The sequence below is a fragment of the Varroa destructor genome, unplaced genomic scaffold, assembly GCF_002443255.2.
Source record: "Varroa destructor unplaced genomic scaffold, Vdes_3.0 BEIS01000007.1, whole genome shotgun sequence".
Classification (NCBI taxonomy): Eukaryota; Metazoa; Arthropoda; class Arachnida; order Mesostigmata; family Varroidae; genus Varroa; species Varroa destructor.
Genome location: NW_019211460.1, coordinates 15,495,306 through 15,520,853, shown reverse-complemented (window position 1 = coordinate 15,520,853; position 25,548 = coordinate 15,495,306). Strand labels below are relative to the sequence as shown.

The 25,548-nt window shown below is 41.0% G+C and overlaps 2 protein-coding genes across 11 annotated transcripts in view; one reads left to right on the top strand and one right to left on the bottom strand.

The window, feature by feature from the left end:
* Positions 1-8,815, top strand: part of LOC111254282 (rho GTPase-activating protein 19-like) — a 46,690-nt gene extending 37,875 nt beyond the window's left edge. For all 3 annotated transcript variants that reach the window (XM_086975120.1, XM_022814960.2, XM_022814961.2), the window contains 2 exons: positions 3,461-3,610; positions 7,256-8,815. In XM_086975120.1, coding sequence (XP_086831246.1) covers positions 3,461-3,610; positions 7,256-7,666 — 561 coding nt within the window. In that variant the 3' untranslated portion in view covers positions 7,667-8,815. The remainder of the gene's footprint in view (positions 1-3,460; positions 3,611-7,255) is intronic.
* Positions 8,816-10,228: 1,413 nt separating this feature from the next.
* Positions 10,229-25,390, bottom strand: LOC111253727 (N-acetylglucosamine-6-phosphate deacetylase). Of its 8 annotated transcripts, none has more exons than XM_086975124.1 (10): positions 24,768-25,390; positions 24,446-24,540; positions 16,631-16,742; positions 16,310-16,424; positions 15,920-16,114; positions 12,302-12,496; positions 11,648-11,754; positions 11,023-11,224; positions 10,692-10,855; positions 10,229-10,445 (listed from the first exon to the last, which is right to left on the bottom strand). In XM_086975124.1, exons 3-10 carry the CDS (start codon positions 16,733-16,735, stop codon positions 10,320-10,322), a joined length of 1,209 nt encoding a protein of 402 aa, XP_086831250.1. In that variant the 5' UTR covers positions 16,736-16,742; positions 24,446-24,540; positions 24,768-25,390; the 3' UTR covers positions 10,229-10,319. The 8 variants fall into 8 exon arrangements, with proteins under 8 accessions (XP_086831250.1, XP_086831249.1, XP_086831251.1 ...); XM_086975123.1 differs by having other exon boundaries at positions 24,918-25,390; XM_086975125.1 differs by having other exon boundaries at positions 25,041-25,390.
* Between the last annotated feature and the right edge of the window lie 158 nt (positions 25,391-25,548).

Here is a 25,548-nt window from a genome sequence, read left to right as displayed (position 1 = left end):
ATTTCCTTTTCTTATAGCAATCAGCAGAGGCAGGTTAGTAATAACACGCCAGCCCTTTCAGCGAGACCAGCAAATCGGCCCGTCGGTACGTTACACAACGTTTTCTTCGCTGAACTGATTACATAATGGTCAGTTCTCAGGCGATCAGTAGTTTTTTTCTTGGCGACCTGTCGCAGAAGCCGCTTCTTATCGCTGAGACATGCCGACAACGCAGCTGATGTCAGACACACCTGCTCGTCGACGACATAAGATTCAGAAACGCGCGATGACGTATATGTAGACTATCTTTGTGCGCCTTAGAATAGGTCAAGCGTTATTTACTCTCTAACTGGTCCAAGTTGGTTTCAGCCCGATACATGTGTTCCTGCAGTGCAGCGAACCACCCTGGCGTGGTAGCTTTAATGCTTAGCTGATCAGTGGCTTTTAGACGATGCAGCCCAGCTTGTGAGTCGAACATTTTGTCTTCGCTGTTTAGACTCATCTGAGGTATCCCTTTGTATGACAGTTCTCTTCTCTTGTAAGCAAACACCGATATGGAATAATTGGTCTTAGTAGTTACAGAGAAACATAGTTATGGCCTAACGTTACAATTTACGCAACGATTACTCTTTGCGAGTGGTTGCTCTAAGGTTATGTTCGTGATCATCTCTGTTGCATAGGTAAAAATGCATAGCTGTTGTTTCTAAATGGTTTCAGGCCGGTAATTTCACAACCGTGACGGGCAGTTCTAGGGGGACTTGATACCATTATTCTTATCTTGATGTTGATAGGATCCATACGGACAAGACCACTTACTATTAATTATAGAAAATGTTACTGAAGCTTGATGATGATAATGAAATTTGCTCATGTATGCTTGGGTCTCGTGCGAGAGAGATCTCGTGAGGTGCGTTGTCTATTGTTCTGCATTGTGCGTGCGTGTTTAGATATACGTACGTAGGGGTGTACGGTGAAACCAGAAGATGGAGAAACACGCTTTTACGTCGTCGTAAGGTCACCAATTCGATATGCGGTCTGTACTCTTGGCCAATGTCAAGGTGACGATGGCGTTTCCTGTCCCTTCACATATATTACCTCAAGATCATGGTACGTCTAAACGGCAGCATACGTTCATGTCGTAATGATAGCTCGATTGTGTGATTAACTGCAAAATTAGAGGCTGCTGAAATATAGACGCATGCCGATATTCAATCTGAATATGTACACTAGAAATACTAGACTAGTTGTCTTAGGAACCTGCATTGACAGACGCTATTTCTTACTACATCTGCTATGTAAGCCGCTGTGCTTCTGAGGGGTTGGCAGTTGGGCCAAGTAGCTACGCGACACACGTTATACTTGATCCTGATTTAAAGCGCGTCCGCCGCCATTGTGACGCGTCCATTTCGCCTAGCTCACGCGGTGTAGTCATTTAAAAATCGAGAAGCAGCAGGCGACTTCGTAACCTTACCTGACCAGCTAGGCTTAGAATAGGTCTGCTTCTTGCGTCACCTGGCTACAGTTGCTTGTTTTTAAGAAACGGAGATTAAGATACAGATTTGGTTGTGCCGTCGACGGAAAATCATCGACGGAACGAATGAACAACCAAGCTGCTGCTTCTTAGTTCAAGACGACACTCCTCGGATTTTCGTTGGGTTTGCTTCTGTGCTAGAAGGCCGGCCCTTCGAGCGGGCTGCACGAGATACTGGACCAGAACCGGCGAGTGGAAGGCACAATGAAAAGATGACTTACAAATAAATAAGCGAGCACAAATGAAAGCAATTCTTAAATAAAACAAAAAAACACCTGGTTGATTATGCAGGCAGAATAGTCGTTTTTCGTCTTAAGCAATGTGGCGATCTCGTGTCGATTTTGGACTTCAATTATGGATGGATTCAGGAGGTCAAATCGGAGATAATCGAATGGACCTAATATAATTGACACTTAAGGCAAATATCTACCATCTTAAAAGTCATGTTAAGTGTTCGTATCATGGAAGCTCACTGAATCGTACAATCTGAGACAGATACAATTTAGCGATAAGAAATAAGAGGTAAGGAAGGTGTTCCAAAAAAACAGTGGTGTATGTATATGTATGCTTCGCGAGCTCAATCTGCGTCAATGAAATTACATCTGCCAGTAAGAAAAATCTGGTTTCAACCAGATTTTTGCTTTCGATGATGGCAGACCATTATGGAGATTTTTTGATGCTTTGAATTAGGCATTCTCTTGTCTCTGCTCTAAAAATTCTTTCCCGTGTAACAAGAGCCAATTAACAGACATTTACAAATAATTCAAATATAAAAATAATTTTTATCTAAAACGCTGGTGTTATTTAGTTAAAGCCCACTCGTACACATCACTTATTGCAAACAAGAATAACATAGTCTGCCGAGTATTGCTACGAATGTTTCACACTTAAAATGTAGAGTGTCATTGGTGAGGAAGGCTCCTCCAAATGTTTTCCAAGCTGACATACGGGATGCGGGCAAGACACCCACCCATTCTTTCCCAATTTTCCTGCTTCATACTAAATAATAATAAAAAATTAATAATAAAAAAAATTCAGGATTCTCATCGAGTTTTCAGCATTCGATAGTGGTTAGGCTAACTGCTTTCACGACGGCATCGATCCAAGTTGGTTCGATCTATCCCAAAGACCATATGTCGTCTGCGGATTTCTCATCAGCAGAGCAAGGGGCGGAGGCGGCGTAGCTGACATGGAAGTCGGCATCCACTCCGCAGGACCTCTTAGAGAACAATATGGAGGAGATTTCAGCAAGAAGAAGCAGCAGGGAAGATCAACAGGAAGAGAAACTGAGCGAATGCGAGAGCTAGAGGGAGGGGGAGGACACGCTAAAGCTTAGATTGATAAAATTTTGAAAAAATTGACACTGGTATTGAACTCCAAATTAAGGCCAACGGTATGGGGATGCAAGAAGCAATTCACACTCGCAAAAAAACACTTGCTTTACGTACAAGTTTGCATAATAAACATAGATGTGCATGTTACCTGTTACGTTTACTCGTTGTGTAGTACACGCATAAACCCGCTGACTCGACAAATTTGATTAACGAACTTGTAGCGACTATCGTCCTTCAGTATCATGAACGTATTCATAAATTACTTATCAGTTGAAGAGACCGTTGCTTGTCGTCATCTGTACTATCCAGTCACCTACAGGATTACTTTATTTCAAATCATTCCTTGCATTACGGTCTTGGACTTGAAACAATTAAATGGACACAAAAATCTCAGACGTTAAGTTGTTTTCGTACGCTTCAAGTTAGCTGAGCTACTAACGTATAGTTCGCAAGTTGGTGCTATATTCCACAGGACAGAGTGACCAGGTATACCTATGAATGGACGAAAATGTTTGTTTTGGCAACTCATTAACTTAATTTGTGCCTCGTAAATAAAAAGTAGTTCGTATTTTATGTGTGTTGGTAATACATGTAGTTATTGATTGGACGTCAACAGGTTGTCAAGACGCAGCTGACCTTTGCTATCCGCCGCGAGCAGAGCAAGGAGGAGATCGACGATTACACGACTCGGGAATTAGCCAGACTGTACGCCCACGTTAGTCAACAGCCGGATACGACGCCGACAAAGAAACTCTTCCTTCAGAGGGTATGTTATCCTTGAGTGAACAATTCGACTTCCCTGTACTTCGATTTCAGTCGTGAAAAGCACGACTAGACGTAAACATATTGAAACTAGCTGTAACAGTTTTATCTTAAATGCACAAAAAGAACGTACTTGTGGTCACGAATCGTAAATAAGCGTAATCAGACGGTTGCTGCATGTAGAATTTACTAAGTATCCAAATGATGTTAAAAAAGGAACCATTTCTCTTCCAAAGACGCTGATCTAAAAAATTAGCTGAGCATTTCCTAAAAATTTAACCTAGAAGCGGTGGAGGCAGTAAGTCATGCGTTGAATAGATTAAAGGAATTGAGAGGTATTTATAAATAACTTATTCGGTGAATAAATCACGCTTAAATATTCAGTTCATATTTTCCGAACTTTCAAAGTTGAACAGCTTACACACTGAAAACAACAGTTTTTATTCTGCAGTTACACGAGTTTCTACTTTTCCTATCCGCTTTTGTTCTCGTGCTAGTCTCCTTACATGAACTCACATTAGGCCCATTTTTTTTTGGAACTCACAGTCTCCCCCTACACACTCTCTACTCACCCCCTCCTCCCCCCCCCACACACACACACACACGCACACTTTATTGTTTTCCACATACAACTCAGCCGCTCCTGAATTTCTGCGGGAATCATGATATAGAGGAGGATGTACAATCGGCGATAAGACCTCCTGACTAACTGAACAGTCAAATCCTATTTTGCGCTTATACTGCCCACAGCAAACAAAACCTATGTATGTATACATTCGTATGAAATTCTACTAGCTCATATATATTCATAATTTTCGCCGTAGAGTGACCATCCCGAACGAATCTAATCCTAAAAAGATACTTAAAAGCTGGTCGAGGATTACTTATGTACACTCAAATTTGCCGGCTGTCAACTTTTGATTGTTGTTACAACGGTTGTTGGGCATGCCCTCGTATAAAGTGTAGCAGTGCGCTCGTACGGCGCTGTCATCATGGAGAAAGCTCTCGTTGGTGAGACGCTGTTGGTCTTCGTGTGGCTGTAGTAGCCCGGATACTTTCACATCACCAATGGTCAATGCACCTGCACATAAAGAGAAGGCATTAGATCATCTGGCAGGTCATGCACAAACTATATGAATAGGACCGTGTGTAAGCACGTTGCAAAACCGCAAGGCAGATCTACTTAGCTCTTGTAACATCGTTCTCTTTCGATTTTTAGACGTCGTATTTCGACGTAGCTATCCTGCTAAGGACAACCTACTAAAAGAGAAACTTGACAGCGCTTACAGAGTCGTGAAGATTTACTAACGAATTGTTTTTGCAATTACTTATGTTACATAATTATACCGACACAACGTTGGTGAAAGCGACGGGATATCGCGCTGAGCTAGTCCACGCTAGATACTTGAGGATGAGCTTGAAAAGCTTGAATTTGTTTTTCAAAGATGGGCTTCTGTGCAGGTCAGGATCTTTACTTGCGCTGCTCAATGCTCATCATAGGCTTCATCTATGAAAAACGACATACTTCGGACCGTTACGCTAGACGAAGGCAAAGATATGAAATGCGGCGGGGTAGAAACGACGAATGCAAAACATGTCGCTGACTTCACAACAATTTTTCGCTTCAGGAGAGAAAGAGAGTATTCTTGTTTCATTCAACAAAGCCAGTAATGCGCCGTTTGCTGGTTGAAGTTTTGGCTCGGTGCGAACCGTTGTCGATGTTGTTACAACTGGAGATCGAAAATCCAATCATCACAGAGATAGACATAGTGAGGAGAGATACACCTCATTCATTTTTTGGGGTGCTGTCACTCTGGCACATATTCATCGATGTGTTACAGTGAGCACGACACAGAGTAGCCGGCTGAATTACATTGTTCATCAATGTAATACTGGTCGCTCGTGTTTAATTATGACGATGAAGGCAATGTGCATGAAGTGAGTCCTTTTCATGCTTCATCTTTCATCCTTTGCTAGCCTTTTCATGCTGATTTTCCTAAGTAAATGTTATTGGTTATTATTTATGCGAAGCGCTAGCTGACCTTTCAGCTTGCTTCAATACTTCCTATTCCAGGCATGGCTAACCCCGTATGTGCAAGAAAATAGTCCAGAGAGCACAGGTCCGTCAAGTTAGTATGATTTTTTTCTATTTTCACATTTTCGGAGTGACTATGAAAAAACGCTGAAAGCGAGTGAGCTAAGCTAAGGAACAGGGTACAGCCATGCAGCCTTCCGAGAAACTCGCCCTGTTAAGGACAGGTAGTAATGTATCCACTGTAATGTTATGTGCGTGTCTCGTATACAAGGTTGTCCTGTGTCCTTCGCCACCGCTCACGTACAACACCAGTAATTATTGATGCATAGGTCGGGTATCCTGTGTTCTATTCATCGGTCCATATAGAGCATTTATCTTCGCCACAAAGTAAATACTGATTTTCAATAAGACAAACGGGAAGGCAGTGAGACGTGAAGCGATTCGGTGACGGAAGGAGGTTGTGTAGCAAACAGTGTAGACTTTCTTAAAGAGCGAACATTTTTGGAAGGTCATTTTTGGCAAAACGATTTGGGACTACGGCCACGAAAAAAAACGTTAGTTAAAGCATTGGTCCCGTCTAGACGAATAGGATGAAGTCCAGTTCTATTGTCAAATTAGGCCATAGAAGCACCATAGAGAACAAACTTGTCAGTCTTGTTGATTACATGTTTATAGCTTCGTGGGCAGGATGTAGCCATCCCCCGAGGATAGCGCTATGTCTAACGAGAGTCTAAATAAGGTACTTAATCGAAGCCAGCCGTTTGGTTTAGGCAAACCTATTTCCTGAGGGATGACTGTTACCGCTACGTGTCTGTTACATGGAACAGGCGCGTACATCTTTATGTCAAGGCTGTCTTTGTCGTCTTCTTGTTTCGCTCATTTTTTCGCTGTCCCCTGCTGTCCGTCCACATCGCCATGCTCGACAATCGCTAGCTCTGTTTCTCAATAAGGAGTAGCCTAAAGGGCAACGAAAAACGAGATATGTTACATTATACCTAGGCATATTCTAAGGCCATCAGACCTGTGCAGCTACAAAGTTTTAATGCTAGATGAAAGCTAACTAGAAGGACAGTGAAAGGGTGCACGAGAAAACGCAGAGGACAGATGATGATCCGGAAAATAACAAGCTTGTGACAGCCCCGTACGTCACAACATATACCAGCTGTCTCAGACTCATCATCATCATCATCATCTGGCTTCTTTTCGTGAAAAGCTCGTAAGCCTACACCTTTACGCGACGTCTATCAGTTGGGCGTAGAAAGAGTCCTTCAAAGAAATGCTATGCTTCGATGGAGCGGTTGTAAGGAGCAAGAGTTGTTCAAAGAGTAAAGCAGCCTCATATATAAATTAGCCGTCGATGATGTCAGCTATTGTCAAGAAACATGCGCGTGAGCACGTCGCTGTTGAATAGGTCTGTGACTTTCACTTTGGAAATCTAGTTCCGTATAAGCACGCGAAAATGGCGCATTGAATAGCTCGATTGTGGCATGTGACATTTTAAAGGCTCAATGTTGTAAATCCCTGATCATCTGAAACAGGGTGGCGTTCATTTATATATAATAGCATCAAAACTAAATACGTTGTTTCGCTTTTATTTTTTGTTGAAAATTTCAGGTGCAACAAGCGCCATCCATCCAGCCAGCAACACCCAGGACACCAATCGCAGCAAAGGCTGAAAAAATCCTGGGTTTGGCAGACACGCCCGATTCACTGAAACGCGGACTGCTCCGAACATCGATTCGTTATCCTATTCAAGGCAAAGCCGCTTTCGTAAGAAGCGGATCAGTGGATTCGCTTGTTGCCGTTGACCTTGTCGACAAGGAAAATGCGTCACCGTTCGCCAAGGTCCTGAAACGAAAGGCCGATGAAGACCATCCTGCCGGCGGGCAGATGCCCACGCCAACGAAATTTTCCCGTACTCCGTTCCAGAGTGTGATCCGGGCTTCGATGCGAGTGAAGGCTGCCGTACTGACTCCGACGAAAAAGCTCATTGCTAATACAAACAACAATACAGCAGTTAAGTAGGGTGGGATTTGCATAAGGAAACAGTGAGCGAACTATTGTTTGTTGGTCCGATGTAGCAGCATTAGCCATATACGTGGTGGACGCGTGAGCAATCCGATGACCTCCAATGGCCTAATGGCTCTTTGGTGATGAATGATCCTATGGCGTCGAATATTATTACATAAAGAAAATCAGTTTGGCAATTAGACTGATGATTCTGTCCCATGTAACTGCCAGACGGTTCCACTAGCTGTAGTGTTTCGACTCACAGATAAGCCAGCCAGTAATCGAGGTACGTAAATGTACACGGAAGTGAGGAGATCGCTCGCCGGAGCATTGTCCTGGCTGGCGTTTTTTTGTCAACGCCCATAGCGTAGTTAATTGTTGGAGGCGTGCTGGTGTGTATATATCATGTGTATAACTAATGTATACATATTATCTATCTACATACCTAATAAGTTAGTCTAGAAAATAATGGAACGGTTCAGGCTGGTGGGTGTGTCGCCGGCATCGCATACTGACCCGAACAATGGTGCTTGCCAATGATTTTTTCGATTGACCGATCGCAAGACAACAGCCGTTTTCGTCCTCACTATTAAATCAATGTAAATATGACCATAATCTAACTCCTTCTTCCTTTTCCTTATCAAACATTAACCACATTTACTTATTTCACTACTGCCTGAACCTGAATACGTCAATGAAAACCTATTAATTTATGTAGAAAAAAAAAAAAGAAAACGTTTACGCTAACGAATCAAAGAACGCCAACTCGGCTGCAGTTCGTCCGCGATGCTACACTAGCGGATACTGTAATAATAAATCCGATCTATAGAAATTCCTGTTTGTATTTCCGCTATGGAATGACTAGGGATGTGTGAACCTACTAAAGCGTTTTATATTTGTATATATTAATATATCTACACGTTATCGTGTAACATACCGAAACAACGTGATTCTATCCGTTCTGTCCTAAAAAGAAAAATGCTTCATTTATGACAACCATGTATAAATTATGATTACTACAAGCATTCGAAGTAGGCCCGATCAGAGAATATGCATTCTATTATTACACTCAGTATTATAATAATTAAATATCTAACGGGAAGCAACAGGAAACCACTGTTTAAAGTTAAGTTCAGAATAAATGGAAGTAATCGATATTCTCAATTTGCCCCTGACTTTTTATTCCAGTCCCTATAGCTCTTGTCAATGGTTTTCCAAAACTGATTTTTTGCCCCTAATAGCCCCGTCCTCCCCCCATTAAGTCGAACATTTCGAGGGAACTGCGGGTCAAAGTTATTTCCTAAACGCCAAACGTCTATTCACGAATTGCTTATGTATGGATATGCATCATAATCCATTAAAATTCAACCTGGTCGTTGTAAAGCTAACGTTCGCAACTATTTCGTGTAACAACGATGATCGTGGATAATATACGAAGAAATAAACTGTGTCTTGCCCTCTTTGTCTTCCTAAAACGAAGAATAAATACATTATTAGATAGCTATCACATGTATTTTTTCACTCTAGGTTTGAAATTTATATTTTGAATAAGGGCGCGAAATTGGTCGTCGCGTAGCGCCCAGAAATGCACGTTTTATTTAAATTCGATGCTTTTTTTTTCTGTCAAAAATGGATTGTCCATCATTTGCATTGCATTTAGAGAAATCATGAGACATGAAGGGCTACTACAATGTTCGGTACGTTTTTCATCTTAGGTGTTTTCGCCTGACACTATTCGGGACTTCACCACCCCTTAAAAAACCCCTGAAACCCGCTAGCACTAACTTGAACAAATAAGGCAGTATCTTCTTGGAAGGGGAAGTGAATGTCAGAAATGGGGCGCTCCCCAAAGAAATGTTCGAATGCATTAACACCAATAGGTTTTACAAAAGACTTACTCGTACGCACATAAGAGAACTTAGTCATGTGGGTATTGTCCAGTTGAGTTTTGAAATGCACAACCGACGATCCCCATTATAACCCATGTTGTGTTAACAAAGTAAATAATTGTCAATGCCTAAAAAGAACGCGGTAAATTTCGGTACTTTTTTGCTCATCCCCCTTATGTGTTTATTGCGTTTCGCGTAACACGCATCAGATCGGTGCCCAGACATCTCGCTGCGGCGGGTTTATCGCCGACTAGCCTAGTACAAGGGTGAGATATGCTAGGTGATGGGTTGATACAAAAAAAATTCGTTTACAGACAAGCTGCGCTTCCGCTTGACGTCATGGATCTATGACGTAAAAACTTATTTTTTACAGTAAAGTTTGTTAAAAAGCGCTGTAACAATTTACTAGCAACATTCTACGCTATATTGAGAACAGCGAAAAGTGAATCGGAATTTTCTTCTGAGCATCTGAGATTTTGTATGGTTTTTTATTCGTAGATGTATAGTTTGATAGTCGTTTAAATACAAGATAAAATTGTGCAGATATTACACTCCGTTGATAGTGATAGATAGTTAATGGTAAACGACGATGGCAAAATGCATGTAGCGCTTCTATTGCACTTAAATATTGTTGGTTAAAATAAGCCCATGCACAAGCACCGGTCGCTACAAATGACAATTCGACCAAAATTCGTTAGAAGCTTTATTTACATATATTTCACTACCTTTTGTGCTTTTTGAAATTATCGAACATTATTTCCTTTATTCCCAGAGTTCCTTTACTGTTTTTCCCAAACTTTCTCCCCGGCAATCCATGTAGAGAGCACGTTCAGATCGTCGTCAAGAATTACAAAGTCCGCATCGTAGCCAATTTCAAGCAGTCCCTTCGACTGAAGTCCAAGCACCTGGTTTTCAGCAGCCCAATGCGCGAATAATACGGAAATGTCCATTTAGTCTCATTAAGATGCTTTGCTTTGGTCATGCATTCCTAAACGGCTTCACGTTATTCTTAGAAGTATCACATCGTAGATAACCTGGACGCAAATAGCTCAGCAGGCGTATGCGGACAACAGGCCCTCTTACCACCATGCCATCTATTTCGAAATTCTCGTACGTTTCAAGCATTTAATTTCTTAAGAAGCTGTACTCACCTGCGCAGGATGATATGATGCCGCTATGAGGGCTTCTTCACGAGAACACCCGCTAGACGCGTAGAACTGCCGTATACAAGCATCCATTGTGCCAATGCACCCACATAAGGTTTCAGTGCCTTCAATAAGCGCTCTTTTGCCATCTGTTACTACAAACATGTCCCCTAAAAAAGGCGATGCAGGTAACAACATAATGTACCGGAAATATGCTGTGCTCATTCGGTGATCTCAAATGGTTTCATTTACTTTGTATTCAGTTCCCAAGTAGCCCACTCTAGTCGCTACTCCTTAATTATATATAATATGAGAAAGTCGAAGTAGGCGTTTTTACCGATGAAATGCGTCCCGCTGGAAAGACCCATTGCTGCTACGGCATCTGTAACCAGGACGAGATTTTCTGGATTGGTCCGATGGGCTAATCGTAAGGTTTCTGGGTGGGTATGGATACCATCCGCTATAAGGCCAAATCTGACAGCTTGACCATGCACGCTCGAGCTAAGCAGGCCCAAGAAACCAGGATCTCTGTGATGAAACTGAGTTAGGGAAAATGCACGATATTGTATTGTCTACCCGTTTTTTTTACGAAACGCGAACTCAAATTCGTGCTAGATAACTATTCTAGACGAATTCCGATTTTTAATGCAATACTGTTACCTAAAATATATATCAGATGTTTTTTAAAAAGAGTGAGGGGCAGCATATAATCCTATTTTGCCCATTTCCTATGTAAAAAACGCATACATCTGACCACTAATATCGTGCATTGTCAGCCTTTAGGCACCTACGATGCCTACAAATCTGACTGAATGCAAAAGCGTTTACTACGAGGAGAAATTGAACTATTTTTTGAAGATGTTCCGTGGCGTCCTTCCGTATGTAAAGTAATTCCCATTTACGCATAGGTATGTAATCGAAAGTGATCTTCGAATAGCTAGCGAGGTTCAGCTGTTGCTTACAGGAAGCATTGCATTAAATAGATGAGTAATTAAGGTTGCACCGTGTCGCGCTCCGGTTTGTCCTTGTTCAAGGCTCGCCATCGAATGACCTAGCGAGACAATAATACCTGGAAAACGTGAATGGCTCGTAACTGACGTAATTCGCAGATGTAACATCCGCTAATTAATGGTGTCTCTAAATAACTTTTATAGATTCTATAATTTTTTTTTATTATTACATTATTACAATTTTATTATATATATATATATATATATATATATAATATAATAATATATCCTAATAATTTTGCTGAATCTGTATGCTGTATAGATGAAATAGTGAAAATTACAAATGCCAGTGCACGCACTTTACACACATTATAGATCAAATTTTTTTCGTCAATATTACACTTTTACACCACGTTGTAGATTTCAGTGTAAATCCGAAGTTATCTCAGAAAAAATGACAGTCGAGTTCAGTTAGAAGGTCTGTAAACCTTGCGAGTCGACCTTTTAATTACGTTTGCACCACATGCTCCTCCACGGGAATAGAGGATGAACCACTAGGAAGCTGCGAATTCAAAAGATGTCATGAAGAGTAACAATATTGGCTTCAGAAAGGATGAAAGATTATGCATCATAATTTTGAAAATATGACTTTGTATATATTCCCACCTTGGCGAATCAGATGCTGTATGGCTACTCCACTTGGATCAAGCTCAGGGGCGAGAGTCACAATGGCAACAGATGAAAGGTCATCCCCATAAACCTCCCGCAGATCGGTTATACCGCCGGAAAGATCGCGCACGTGATTCGGGTTATGGGCGCCACGCTTGGCCATAGCGATGAAGGGACCCTCCAAGTGGAGCCCTGTAAAGTGGTTGTTCATTAAGTAATCCATAATGATTGTTTATATACAGGATGAATCAAAAGTCTTTTAACAGTTAGAGAGTTTGTTCCACATACATTCCAAGAGACGCGCAACTTGCCGCATCTTACTTAACTGTACAACACATTTGTAGTGGAGTCACCCTAATACCATCCCTATAGTTCTTGTTATAAAGTCCAGTAGGTACAACGACGATACAACCAATATCAAAGCGCCTTCTAACAGTCTCATGTCGTTGTCCGAATGGTGGCCCCCATTATTAATGCGCTTCTGCAGCCTCGCATATATACACCCAGGACATGTCCGGAAAATAGGAAAAGCTCTCAGTGTATGGACAACTCTTTGTAGTAGTCAAACTAGATGATCACACCGAAATGTTTGACCTGTGTTACGCACGGTAGGGGGCTATTGACTTACACAAGTGTTTATGAAAGAAAAGTTCGTAGAGCAGTAAGATTTGAATAACTGCAAAATTTTAAATAGTGCATAAACGAGGGCGTGTGCTTTTTCGATATTCATATACAACAGAGTAACGTGCGAAAGGCGATGGGCGTAAGCTCAAAATAACAGTTGCAGAGTGTCTCTCTCAGAGAGTTTCTTTGACATGCTGTTGGGCCTTTTTGAATTCTAGAATGGTAGATACGATAGCTTCTGTATAAAACCTGTATACGAACATTTCTCGTACCCAATAACTAGCAATTTAGTTTTGAAATCTGCCGAAATCTGAAGATTCTGAGATCTATATATATAATCTCAAAACTATTTATCAAGAGTTTTACAACAGATGAAAAGGTTCGGACCGTGTTTGCTCTGCTGTCCTCTTAGCAAAGAATCCGAAAGGAACAAAAATATTTCGCTACGGAGATGTGCCAATACCCCTGTGAAATATTAGTTAGATACGATTAGATAAGGTCGTTAAGCGCTAACGAACTGCACTATATCTTATGTATTATAGAAATTGTGTGGTATTAGGGTTCCCTATTATAGATGTGGTACACAGTGAAGTTTTCCTTCGATTGCAATTATTTACGTATTTTTTGCTGTTTTAACCGTTGTGTGATGAACAGTGTCTATGTATCAGGTGATTTTTTTCTCGGCTGCGGCTCACCGTTTGAAGCCGGTCAAACTTCGTTGGGTTGTTTGTCGTTCGGGGCATGCGGCCATCCGCTATTCTTGGCGCCAAAAAAATTTCAACTCTTTCTAGAATAAAACAGCAAACTTTTTTTATTTACATTTTATTTTTTTTATATAGATTTTATACTCTATATTTAAACGAAACTCAGCTATTGGTTCCTTTGCGTCGCACACACCGTCACCAGAACAACAAACTTTTTTTTTGCCCGATAATGTTCATCTTCATGCTATTTCCAAAAAAACCTGAGAAGGAAATCTATAAGGCAAACGGGGGGGAGAAAGTTAAAAGTAAGCGCTCGAGAATTCCATCAAAATTGCACAAAGAGTTATTTTTGGTGCACCTCATTTTTTGTATATGGAAACGAGCAGCTGCTTTGGAGGGATTGATCGCTTGGGTAAGCTCTAGTTAATCTTTTTGAGACTTTTCGCGCCTTTCTGTACATGTTTTTTTTTTTTTAATTTATTTTTGTATTTTTGAGACCGTTGGCGCAGAAATTTAATTCCGGCGGAATTTTTAGTGTATTTACTGTGTCGTATTTCAACAATGTTCTACCTAAAAGAAATGTACACCTACCTATATTGTTTGATGCACAATTAATTAAGATAAAAGAACATTCAAAATTTAGGTTGCGGCTAAAGATTTAATCGCCGCGAATGATAATTATGTTGAATAAACCACTATCGGGAACGGCTCTATTAACCTACACAAAACAGATCTGTTTTTGTCCCTATGTAGCAGAAATTTACCGGAAGCTTTAATGTGGTGCGACGTGTCAGACAAAATTACACCATTCGTTTGTGACGCATTCAGAAAAACTAGCCAAGATAAAAATCATTGTCTCGTTCGTTTGTGCTGCTTTTGATATATATTCGGTGTTTATTCAATTTTGTGGAGATGGCCTTTTCTATTGATTACTTCTCATACGCATGTCAATAGGGTGGCCAACATTTATTGCCTTTATTTTTGGCTGATACGCAAATAGGCTCGGCCGGACCAGCACGTCCGGCAACGTTGCGGCCGCAGAGCCAACATATCGGTTGAAGGCTGACGGCCGAAGCCTCAATGACACACGTTATTAACTGGGTCGACCTGTGGCCGACCCCTTCCAGACGTTACCTTCAATTGCTTTTGTTTCTAGGACCCGCGTGAATAAAGTCGACTGTCGGCAGACATCTCAGTGGGGATTATCCACAGCCAACTAAGTTAGTGACTCTGTTCCCAAAACATCAAGATAAGGTTTAAGGTTTTCTATTCTCTGTTTATACTATATGTAATGTATTGACTCTGTTCTCAGCAAATGTTTTATTTCAAAAACACCCTAAACGCATTTTCACTCCAAGGAAATAGAAAATACTGTACTGTGTTTCTGTTTTTTCGTCTGAAAATATCGATTTTTGGTGCGAGGATATGTACTCTATTCGAGTCAGCTTGTGCAGGTCCATCGGTTTGGAACAATAGACAGCTCCTTACGGTAAACGCCATGTTAAATTGTTACCCTTTAAACAGCACAGAAATACATCCCATTTCAGCTCGGCAGAAACGTTCGATTGCTACTAAAAAGAACCCTCTAATAAGAAAAACATTAGGCTTCCCAGCAAGAAAGTCTTTATTTGAGGGTATTGCACTTTATTCAACCCATCAAAATGGCTTAATTTTATGTACTTCATTATGTAGCATATTTTAAAAGTAAAAAAAAAATATTCGTTATACCAGCTGTGAAATGATTAGCTGTTATATGGGAAAAACATCTGATCAGAAAAGCAGCCAAGAGTAGCCAACCTTCTATTATGAAGCAGGTTCCTTGATACGTGCCCTGGTTTGACCCTATCGTATAGAAGCACATCCATCTATATTATATAAAAAAGATATTCATCTTCTTTCAAAATAGATTGCTCGTACAAAATATCTCGCCCATTCTTCAGAGCTGATGCCAATAGATTTTTCCTATCAGGATAGAGTCTACTCCAAAAAACCAAAGACACGAAGGTTTCAGCGCCTAATTAGGTAACCAAATCAAATGTTCTTTGAAGTTCGTAAATCAATGGCCCGCCGCAATCCGCCAGAAAGGTAATACTTGCGAATTTCTAAAGAAAAAGTTTAAAATTAAATACGAATAAACACTATTTAATCTGCGTAGACGTTTTTTTCGGACGCCAAAGTAGGTCAACATAAATTGATTTAATCAAATCGCCTTACGTTTCTTGAGGATAATTTGTCCAACTATTATTCTATGCATGTAAAGATCTATAGTTTGTATAAAGCTACTAACCAAGAACGGCCGAGCCATCCTTGCCGCCTTGGGTTTTCTTTATTGCCTTCAGAACTCTTTGATAAACCTCTGGTGGAGAACTGACCAACGTGGGGCAGAAACCGATGACCCCTGATGGTAGCAATTCTCGTGCTACTTCACTAACAGCATGGGAGACCGTTTCGTTATTATGCGAAAAATCGTATCCAAAGGCACCTGGAAAAATGGTAATGACGAAATAACAAAATCAAAGTTACCGTTTTCATCATAAAATTCCGCAAGACCAGAATAAGCCACATGAGGAAACCTCGAATTATCTTAGAGTCTTAGAATCTTAGAATTCTACTTGACCTAAACAACACCCTGCTCAAACCTATCCGTTAATCTGAGACACTTGTTTTGACCACGCACCGTTTATTTGGAGATCGATAAACCCTGGTGCGATAATGTGCCCCTTGCAATCGATCACAGTGTCGGGCTTCCGTTTCTGCTCATAGAAAACCTGCTTGTGCAAGACACAAAAAAACTTCATATGCTCTCTCTCAGTTTACTTTTCAAGATAATTATTGAGTAGAACAAGGTTGGTCTAAGAATATCAGACAAATGTGTCAATGCCGCTTCTTCTTAGGTTGTATATAATTAGGTAAACCTAATTACGTAACAGTATGATTTTTTTTAAATGCAAAATCACGCAAAGTAAACTTTTCACATGCTAAGATAACCATGTATTACTCTCAGGTAGTTGATGATTTTTCCATCCTGAACAAATAGGTCTTCATGTTGAAATTTTCTTCCACGCAGTACCCGACAGTTTTTGAGTCTGATGATCGGCCCCATTATTTGCCTGGAAAATTGAAAAAAAAAACAACGTATCGACGTTTACCAGCCGAATTGACCATGAATTGACTAGCATAATTTTTTTGATCCTTATGATAATTTTTTATTTAAATGGAGTGCCATTAGGGTACGCAGAACTTATTCATTGTCAATTTTACTTTTTCAGGGCCACTTATTTTTGGTCCACTTATTTTTAAGAAAACTATCACTATTGCTAAAAAAGCACGTTGCTGTCGCAGTATCGAGAAAATTAGTAGCTCGAAAAAAGGAATCCTATTTGCGCACGGCCGATTTATATCCAAGTAGAGCCTGTTTTACGTGCGCCGAATGTGAATCGAACCTTTACTGTTGGTCTTATAATAATCGAGACCGTTATCCACAAATTCTCAGTTCCTCTTTTATGCTTCTTTATCAAACAGCACTACGTGTTCATCTGAGAGAATGGCAGACGCCTGCCGTGTGAGTCACCTTTCGGTTTCAGCGCCTTACCGTTCGCTCGAAGCGTCCTCTCGCGTCTCCCGACAACAAATTTGCAACGCCTATGTACACTTGCCCTGGATTTTTTCTGACATTCGGTCCTTACTTAGTCAAAATTTTCCTTTCCTCTCGGAAACCCTCTAGTAATCATTGCTTCTAGCTGCTATGCCCTTGCCGTGTGACAGAAAATTTCATCAGCTGGTTTATCGGGGGATTTCCCGCATAGCAGTCACCTTCTTTCAGCCATTACTTCAAAAATTTTGTTCCCTCTACGGTTCTAGCTGCTTTCGGGACCGGAAAAGTTAGACTAGTTAAGTATGCGCCCCCTATGACGCATAGTGTCTTGAACCAGTCGATTCCCCCGCCTGGTCGGTTCAGCCGTTTTATAACGTCCGGGGTGAGGTCACACACTTGAGCTGTACGTAGGAATTGCGGTCCACTTGGCAATCGTCTCTTCCTTTCTGCTAACTCTATGAAGCCATGTTCGAAATATTGTCGTTGTTCCTCCGCTTTGAAGTCTTACAATAGTGTTCCAGCTGGTGGGGGCGGAGGGGGAGGGAGGCGGTAAGAACCGCTGACGTCTTAATCGGCTGATAAGCGTATCGGCGCATAGCTGTGATCCCTTGGGTTCATTGTGTTCCTTTGTACGCTTCAAACATATCGGAGTTCCGTATCAAGCCACAAAGAGAACGGATTTAGTTATATTCTCTACTTGCGAGTTGAATATTCAAACTCTCGCGATTAACATCTTGAGAAAAGCTAGGTATTCAGTTTACGTCTGAACATTTCAGATGTTATAACACCTGTTTTCGCCGCTGTGCTCAATACAGGCCTGATCACAGTGAGTGCCGTCGGATATGTCTGCGGCATACTCGTCTGAATGAGTTTAGAAAGACCTAATCAAACATTAGCAAGCAACATTAGCAACTATTGTGTTCAAGGTTAGGCATACGCGACTTTATAACGCTAGGTACGTTAGCTTATACGACGAAGTACCACAGCTTATAGGTAAACAGGCGTAAAGTTGTCGATCAAGTAAGTTGTTGACTCATGCTCCACCCGATTTAATCATATCTATGGCTGTCGACCTTATCAACAATCTGCGTGAGTACTGAGTGAAACATTAGTGAACGTCTCATAGAATGTGACACAGTGAACGAAGATTTGTAGCTACTTTCGGTGTGTGTGTGTGTGTGTGTGTGTGTGTGTGTGTGTGTGTGTGTGTGTGTGTGTGTGTGTGTGTGTGTGTGTGTGTGTGTGTGTGTGTGTGTGTGTGTGTGTGTGTGTGTGTGTGTGTGTGTGTGTGTGTGTGTGTGTGTGTGTGTGTGTGTGTGTGTGTGTGTGTGTGTGTGTGTGTGTGTGTGTGTGTGTGTGTGTGTGTGTGTGTGTGTGTGTGTGTGTGTGTGTGTGTGTGTGTGTGTGTGTGTGTGTGTGTGTGTGTGTGTGTGTGTGTGTGTGTGTTGTGTGTGTGTGTGTGTGTGTGTGTGTGTGTGTGTGTGTGTGTGTGTGTGTGTGTGTGTGTGTGTGTGTGTGTGTGTGTGTGTGTGTGTGTGTGTGTGTGTGTGTGTGTGTGTCTGTGTGTGTGTGTGTGTGTGTGTGTGTGTGTGTGTGTGTGTGTGTGTGTGTGTGTGTGTGTGTGTGTGTGTGTGTGTGTGTGTGTGTGTGTGTGTGTGTGTGTGTGTGTGTGTGTGTGTGTGTGTGTGTGTGTGTGTGTGTGTGTGTGTGTGTGTGTGTGTGTGTGTATGTTTCGAGCATAAACGCTTGCGCCGGGACTTGGGTTCGCATATACATGAATTTACAGGATGCGAATAATGTCAAGATAGAAGAATTATAATAAAGCAAAAATCCGTCTTCTCTGTTTTGTCTCTAGAATTTATTAAACCATCATTATTCCAGAGGATGAACAGCACGAAGCACGTAAACAAAGAGATCAGGAAATCCCTGTGGTGACCGGCCTGTCAGTAAGTCACTGTTAGCAAGTACTAATTGTTTTGATCGCGTTAACACAACTTGCGACAGGATCAGCTAGGTTCTGAATCGTTGCAAATCGTTCTAGCGAGTAAGATGTAAGTGTAAATAGTTTTTTTTTTTGCTCCACAAACAGTTTTGAAACAAATTATAGCTATCTCTAATTTAAGACGCTATCGGTTTTTGTAACGCATTCCTTTGTTCTGCGACCTTCTGGTTCTGGTATGGTAGCCTAGAATAGCTCAAATGTAGTCCAGCTTTTTACAAAATCGAATTATTACCGTATTTATATGTGTGAAGAGTAAAAAATTATCACTGATATAGCCTTGCAAGTTCACAGGGAGCAATAGTAATCGCTTTATGCTCACCGGGTTCAGCTCAAATGGCAACCTTTTTCAATTTGAAACGGCAGCTTACCATGTAAAATCCTGTTTAGGAACGGTGTAACGACCGCGACCTTTGTTATTGCACTAGCCTGTTTAGCCTATTCTGCTCGTCAGGTTAGGGAGGCCAGTGAACAGCTGGCTACCACCTGGATCGTGTACGAATGAGCTTATAGTATTTTGCCGAGACAAGAAAATAGCAAAGGTGTCGAAACGTCTTCATACAATCTACCCATCTAACATACGAATTTTTGCTAGCGTTTCACTATTCGCCAATTTTGCCATCTGTGTAAACGTATCGACAATTACGCAAGACCTATTTCTGCCACGATGTAAATAAATCAATTACCTTATATGATGTTACCTTATATGATGATTTTCTCTATACTGAAGCGGTGTGCGGTCACACCGAGCATCTACGCTTTCGTAAGGCTTATTTCGGAATAACAGTCGCTCAACACAAGACGTATCGGCGACACGCCTAGCATGACCTGTTGCGGCTGAGCACGGTTCTTAACCTACCTGAGGGATTTCTCGAGGACGAAAAAAGATCTCGTTCCACTCCCTTTATGCGCTAGTTACTAGTCCCCAATCGTTGTCTAGTCTGAGAACACACACCACTATCGCGCACCATGTGTAACTAATACGTTCAGAATAGTCGAACCGACGGTGACCTTGCCATGGCAGACGCGTCCAGGAGCCTTTCGTTCACGTTTTTTTAGGGGGTGATGTGCTGCCGATCGTTGCTTTCCTCTGTTTCAAGTGATGTTTTTCCATCGTTTTGTCACGATTGTAATTGACAGCCGTTCTCTATGTTCGAGAGTCGATCTCTCTCTTTCGTCGTTGCTGATAGTTCTGGCTTGACATATTGGTATCCTTGCCGATACACTATCTGTGCATTGTGCACTATAGCTTAGAAGGTCCACCGGTTGGAATAAAATCGCTTGCCGGCTACTCTTTCCGAAAGAATATTAGGCGATGTTTGTAAGTCGATTGTGAGGATCAGTTAGCTATTGTACTTGGGCACACTTTAGTTCATTTACCTCCGGAGACCGCTGTGGGCAGACGCTGGCACACCTATCGAAAGTGGCATATACCGTCACTGGGAGCGGCTTGACATTTCTATGTGGCATACGGACCCGTGCAAGCAGCAACCGACACGATAAAATAACGTCTATTAAGGGATTTCCGTTTACACAACAAGCCCGTTTGGCTAGCGGGGACTGTGGCACTAATGTCTGCTAACTGTAGTAGTGGAGTTCGTAACGATCCTGTTAATCTTACCAGGCTAAGCAAATAGGAAAGGGATTTGTTTAATAAAGGTCACTATGTGGTCACACAGGGGGCAACAAGGCGTTACATACGATCGTCCAATGGCGTAGTACTGAAGTGCGCAGGTTAAACGAGACTGATCAAAATCGTCTCACGAGCTAACGCGCTGGCATCGGTGCTTTAACAGTGAGACTATACAAATAAAAAAAGCTCAATGACTAGCTGAAAAGAATTAGCTAGGACAGACTCTGAAAATTCAAGCTAAAAATCATAAGTGCACTTTTGTACTACTGACACTTCTCTTTGGCTGGTCACTGTATAGCCTCTTTGGTGAAAGACACCTCCTTTCAGAACGGGTCCAATACATTAGGGATTATCTGATGCAATATTGGACAGCGATTTAAAAAAAGCCCAAGCATTTAACGGCGAATGCAATATTCATTGTGTTTTTGCATGATAAAGCATCCGTTATAGAAATTCATTCAACACTGCTCGTACACAGTAGCCATATAAAGGCTTACTTGACTGCTACAATGTTAATTGCGTCACTGACAGAAGCAAAAAATAAGATTAAGAATTATTAAGAAGATTTAATTTACTACTTCGAATTGTCTAGTTCTCGTGATAGCTTAGAGGTTTCGCACAAAAGCTGGCTACACAAACGTCCGCAAACTATTGCAAGATGCTGTAGAAAATTGTCGACTATTGAAAATCGCTTGCCTACATCGACCCCCCCCCCTCGTTTCATACCTAGATCTTATCATATTCCGGCACACATTCAATGTGGCAGATGTTTCTTTAGTTTGCCCATTTTGCTGGTACAAAATGAACTCAAATCTGACAACTTATATATGGAAAGCATCAGGTTGATGTACTAACTGAGCCCTAAATTATACTGTTGTACGACTATTTTTTTCTACACGTACTTCCATACATACATACATACATATGTTTGTGCATATGCTGATATAGAACGATGTCAATAACAGCAATTTAAAATCTTTTACTTACATCGTCATACCTGTTGAGTATCAATCGAACGAACCATTGTGACTGATTCTATGTGTATTGTTGCAAGTACACGACCTTAATGATACAGGCGCAAATTTCTAAAGATTATGCACCTCGAGAACTCCACCGATGAGCTCTCGAGGTGTCGAATTCTAACGTGTACATCAATGAGCACATATTCTCTTCTCTTAACTAATATGCTCTGAATGCTCTAACATTAGCCGATTTATAATAGTATATATATATAATATCGCATGACACCGATGATCGTTGTATTCTTACCTATTATTATCATCCCGTATGTCGTTATTTTACTTTGTGCTTTACTGAGATTTTTCCCCTATTAATACTTTCTAGTTTTTTTTTTTCTTAGAATCCTCTTCGTTCTTCCTATAGCTTGGTTTGACAATTTTGCTGCCATAAAATAAACGTTTTCATCGAACTACTAATTGTCTTTTAGACTGCTCGCGCTGTTGCGGTGCGTTACCCGACCAGATTCGTTTACTCTCCGACAACGTTATTATCGATAAACAAGTATATATGTATACATATGTTTTTATAATATAGGATACGGGTTTTAGGTTTTATAGAACCAGCCGATTTTTACACCATATCACGTAAACGATACATCGAAGACATGTGACATTCATCCATATAAAAACTCATGCTTTTTTCGTTCTGATTCACTAATGATCCGATTGTTTCATAATGTAACTAGAAGTTTGCACTCTAGCTAAGCTCGGGTAACCTGAACGTAGCTGTAAGATCGGGAAGGCGGCGTTGGCAGGCTCAAAAGGAGGCGTAAAATAAGTTAAAAATTTTCAAGTCAAATAGGCCTTCATTCCAGAGCCAGGCAAAATCGTGAGAACGGCCATCTAAATCAAAAAAATTATAGACATTAAAAAGACGAGTTCATTAGCGAGAATAGGGGCTGACCTTAGACTACCTAACAGCTGACTGGGAAAGCGGTACCTTTTCCCGCAGTGAATCCAGAATAAGAAAAAGTGGTTGGTTTCATCTAAAAGTGAGTTACGTGTCAGGAACACCTTCACTGCTAAATACTCACTTTGTTAACTTTACAGAAAGCGTATTTCGTTCCATTACCGTGTGCTCTGAGGATAGCCTTGATGAAGCCGCCGTGAACGATTCCTACATGATAAAGGTATTATCAAACATACAAGACTACCAAGACCTAACACTTTATTATAGCTTGAATGCTTTAAGTTTAAATATATATATAATCGAGAGTTAGAAACAAATCTCTTTAATGGACCACAAATAACCAGCTGGCTCGTAATCACCTTGAAGCTCCGTCATTGCTCTACAGAGCAGTAGGTCGAAGTGTAAGTTGAAGGCCGCGGGACAAAATAACGTTAAACGCACCATGTCAATCTTATGTTAAACCAATAAGTTTTTATCAATAAGTTTTTTGCAGAGCTAATTACATCTGAACTCATCAATCGTGCCATCACATGATTTAGTGATATAGGTTCCGTATGAGAACAAACAAGGATTGGACACTGAAACCGGTTGTCGGACAGTCGATTACCAATGGGGCCAGGACAAAGCGAGTCCACGCTCGTGTCGACGCACTCAGTTCAAATCGCGCTCAGCTAGAAAATATGAACGTAGCAGTTAAAGTCAATTAAAGACTTTCGGGGGCATTTTTGCGGATGATTTTTTCGCCATCGTTTTCCGTTTGACAAAGGAACAATTCCGGGACAACAGTCCCCATTCTAAGGCCGTGTTGCGTTCACTGAAGAATAAAACTTATCTCATCCGTACATTTGTACAGCCGTGTACTAATAATTACGGTAATATATTGAAATAAAGCGGTTTATTGTGTAAAAGATCTACGTGAAACTTCAATTGGAAAACAGAAACACGTTAATCTTGTTACTAAATTTGTAAAGAACCAGCGCGGATGATTCGGACAAATAAGATTTTCCCGATGCGACATTTTGTTCTGGTAGTGTTCTTTCGTAGCTGGAAACGACTAAACTCTGCCATTTTCGCATGCAGTTTGACAGTGGCAATTTTTTTTGACCGATAAACGCATCTACAAATGTCAGCTATCGTAGAATACAGAGCCTAACTGCTGTTGGGTTATTGCTACATGATGTACTCAAACTCTCTACATCAAAACGTTTACCACATTATTTTACCCCAGTAGCATACACGCACCGCTTCAGCCGAGTAAGGGGTTTTTCTATGGAGTGCTTTATTTTCACTTCGCTGATAAGACGCTTAACAACAGGAGTTCGAACAATACCCACAATCCTTTTTTAAGCTTATGTTGTATGTAATGGTATGGTAGAGATGCTGTTAGAAGCTAAATCACTTTTTGAACGAGATTGTTCGGTTTTATACATTGACGAACCTGGTTACAGCTCTTATGTTTGTTCTAACAGATAACCCACAGAGTAGCTTTTACGCTCAAACCTATTACAGCTGGGTCAAAAACGCAAGTGGCATAGGCGTCTATCCCCTCTTCCGTCATTCAGTACAGCCATGAACGATCATTCCTTATCCCTCAGTGATCCATACTAAAGTTCACCTCAACAAACAGCAAACATAGGGTCTCTAGCAGTATGCTTACCCTGGGAACACGGAACCGCTGCTTTCCAAAATCTGCACGGGTTGAGGCCTTCAATGTCGTCCTTTACTCCGACGCTCTCACCAGGCCTCCGATGCCTGCATAACAGAACAACTAGTTACACTTGCGATTATCTAGATGGTGTTGCTGTACAAACGGGCCCTATGCAGTGAGTAATAGCGATACGATTATAGGTTTCTATTTATATCAGTACACCCTAAATTATAAAGTGAAACAGTCTACTATATAACTGGCAGGGATTAGAGGTTAGATATTAATCGCAAGTTAACAAAATAAAAAACCAATGACGTAAAACGTTAGGTACCTCGTGGCGTAGTACTTTTCGATTATATACAATAAAACGATCTCCATTCAAAACATTATTCTGTTTGGCCCTATTCAGGAAAGCATCTTGAAGGCATGCAAAGTTGTTTGTTCGCAGCGTTTCGCTTTCGAGTTGCCAGCACCAGCTTACTTTTTCTGTCGCGTATCTGCTTCGCAACGATTAGATCTTGGCCAGAGCGCAATGTATACTTTCGACCACCTCGATAGTTCAATCAACGTGTTTTATACAGGTGAAACTCACTGCAAGACTTACAATTTTCCGAGGAAAACTTTGATGTGTAATTCTGAAGAAAAATCTTTTTTTTTTTTTCTTCAGAATGACTTCTGCGAACATCGTTTCAACTCAATTTTAATGCTAGCCATCACGGTTACATTGGAAAAGAAGGCGCTGATCCAATGAACGCATTTTTTCACATGTCCTCGATTGGTCCTTAGCGAATATTAGGTGTGGAAAAATTTTGCACAATACGGCTGTGCCTATATAAACGACACGATAATATTCAAGGAACATGGCTCGATTGCATACTGGTGACATAGTAGATTCTCTTATCGGGACGTGTAGTTAATGTGACTTCGCCGAACAACGAAAATAGTCGAAAAGCTTCATTCATAACAGGACCTTATTCGAAATAATTCGTCGTGATCTATGTCTTAACCTACCAATTGTACTCACCGTTAGGCCATTACAATACATCGTTGTTTTATATAAATCACACATCATGCGACCCTGTCACACAGTTCTTTTATTGGCTTGGTTGTTC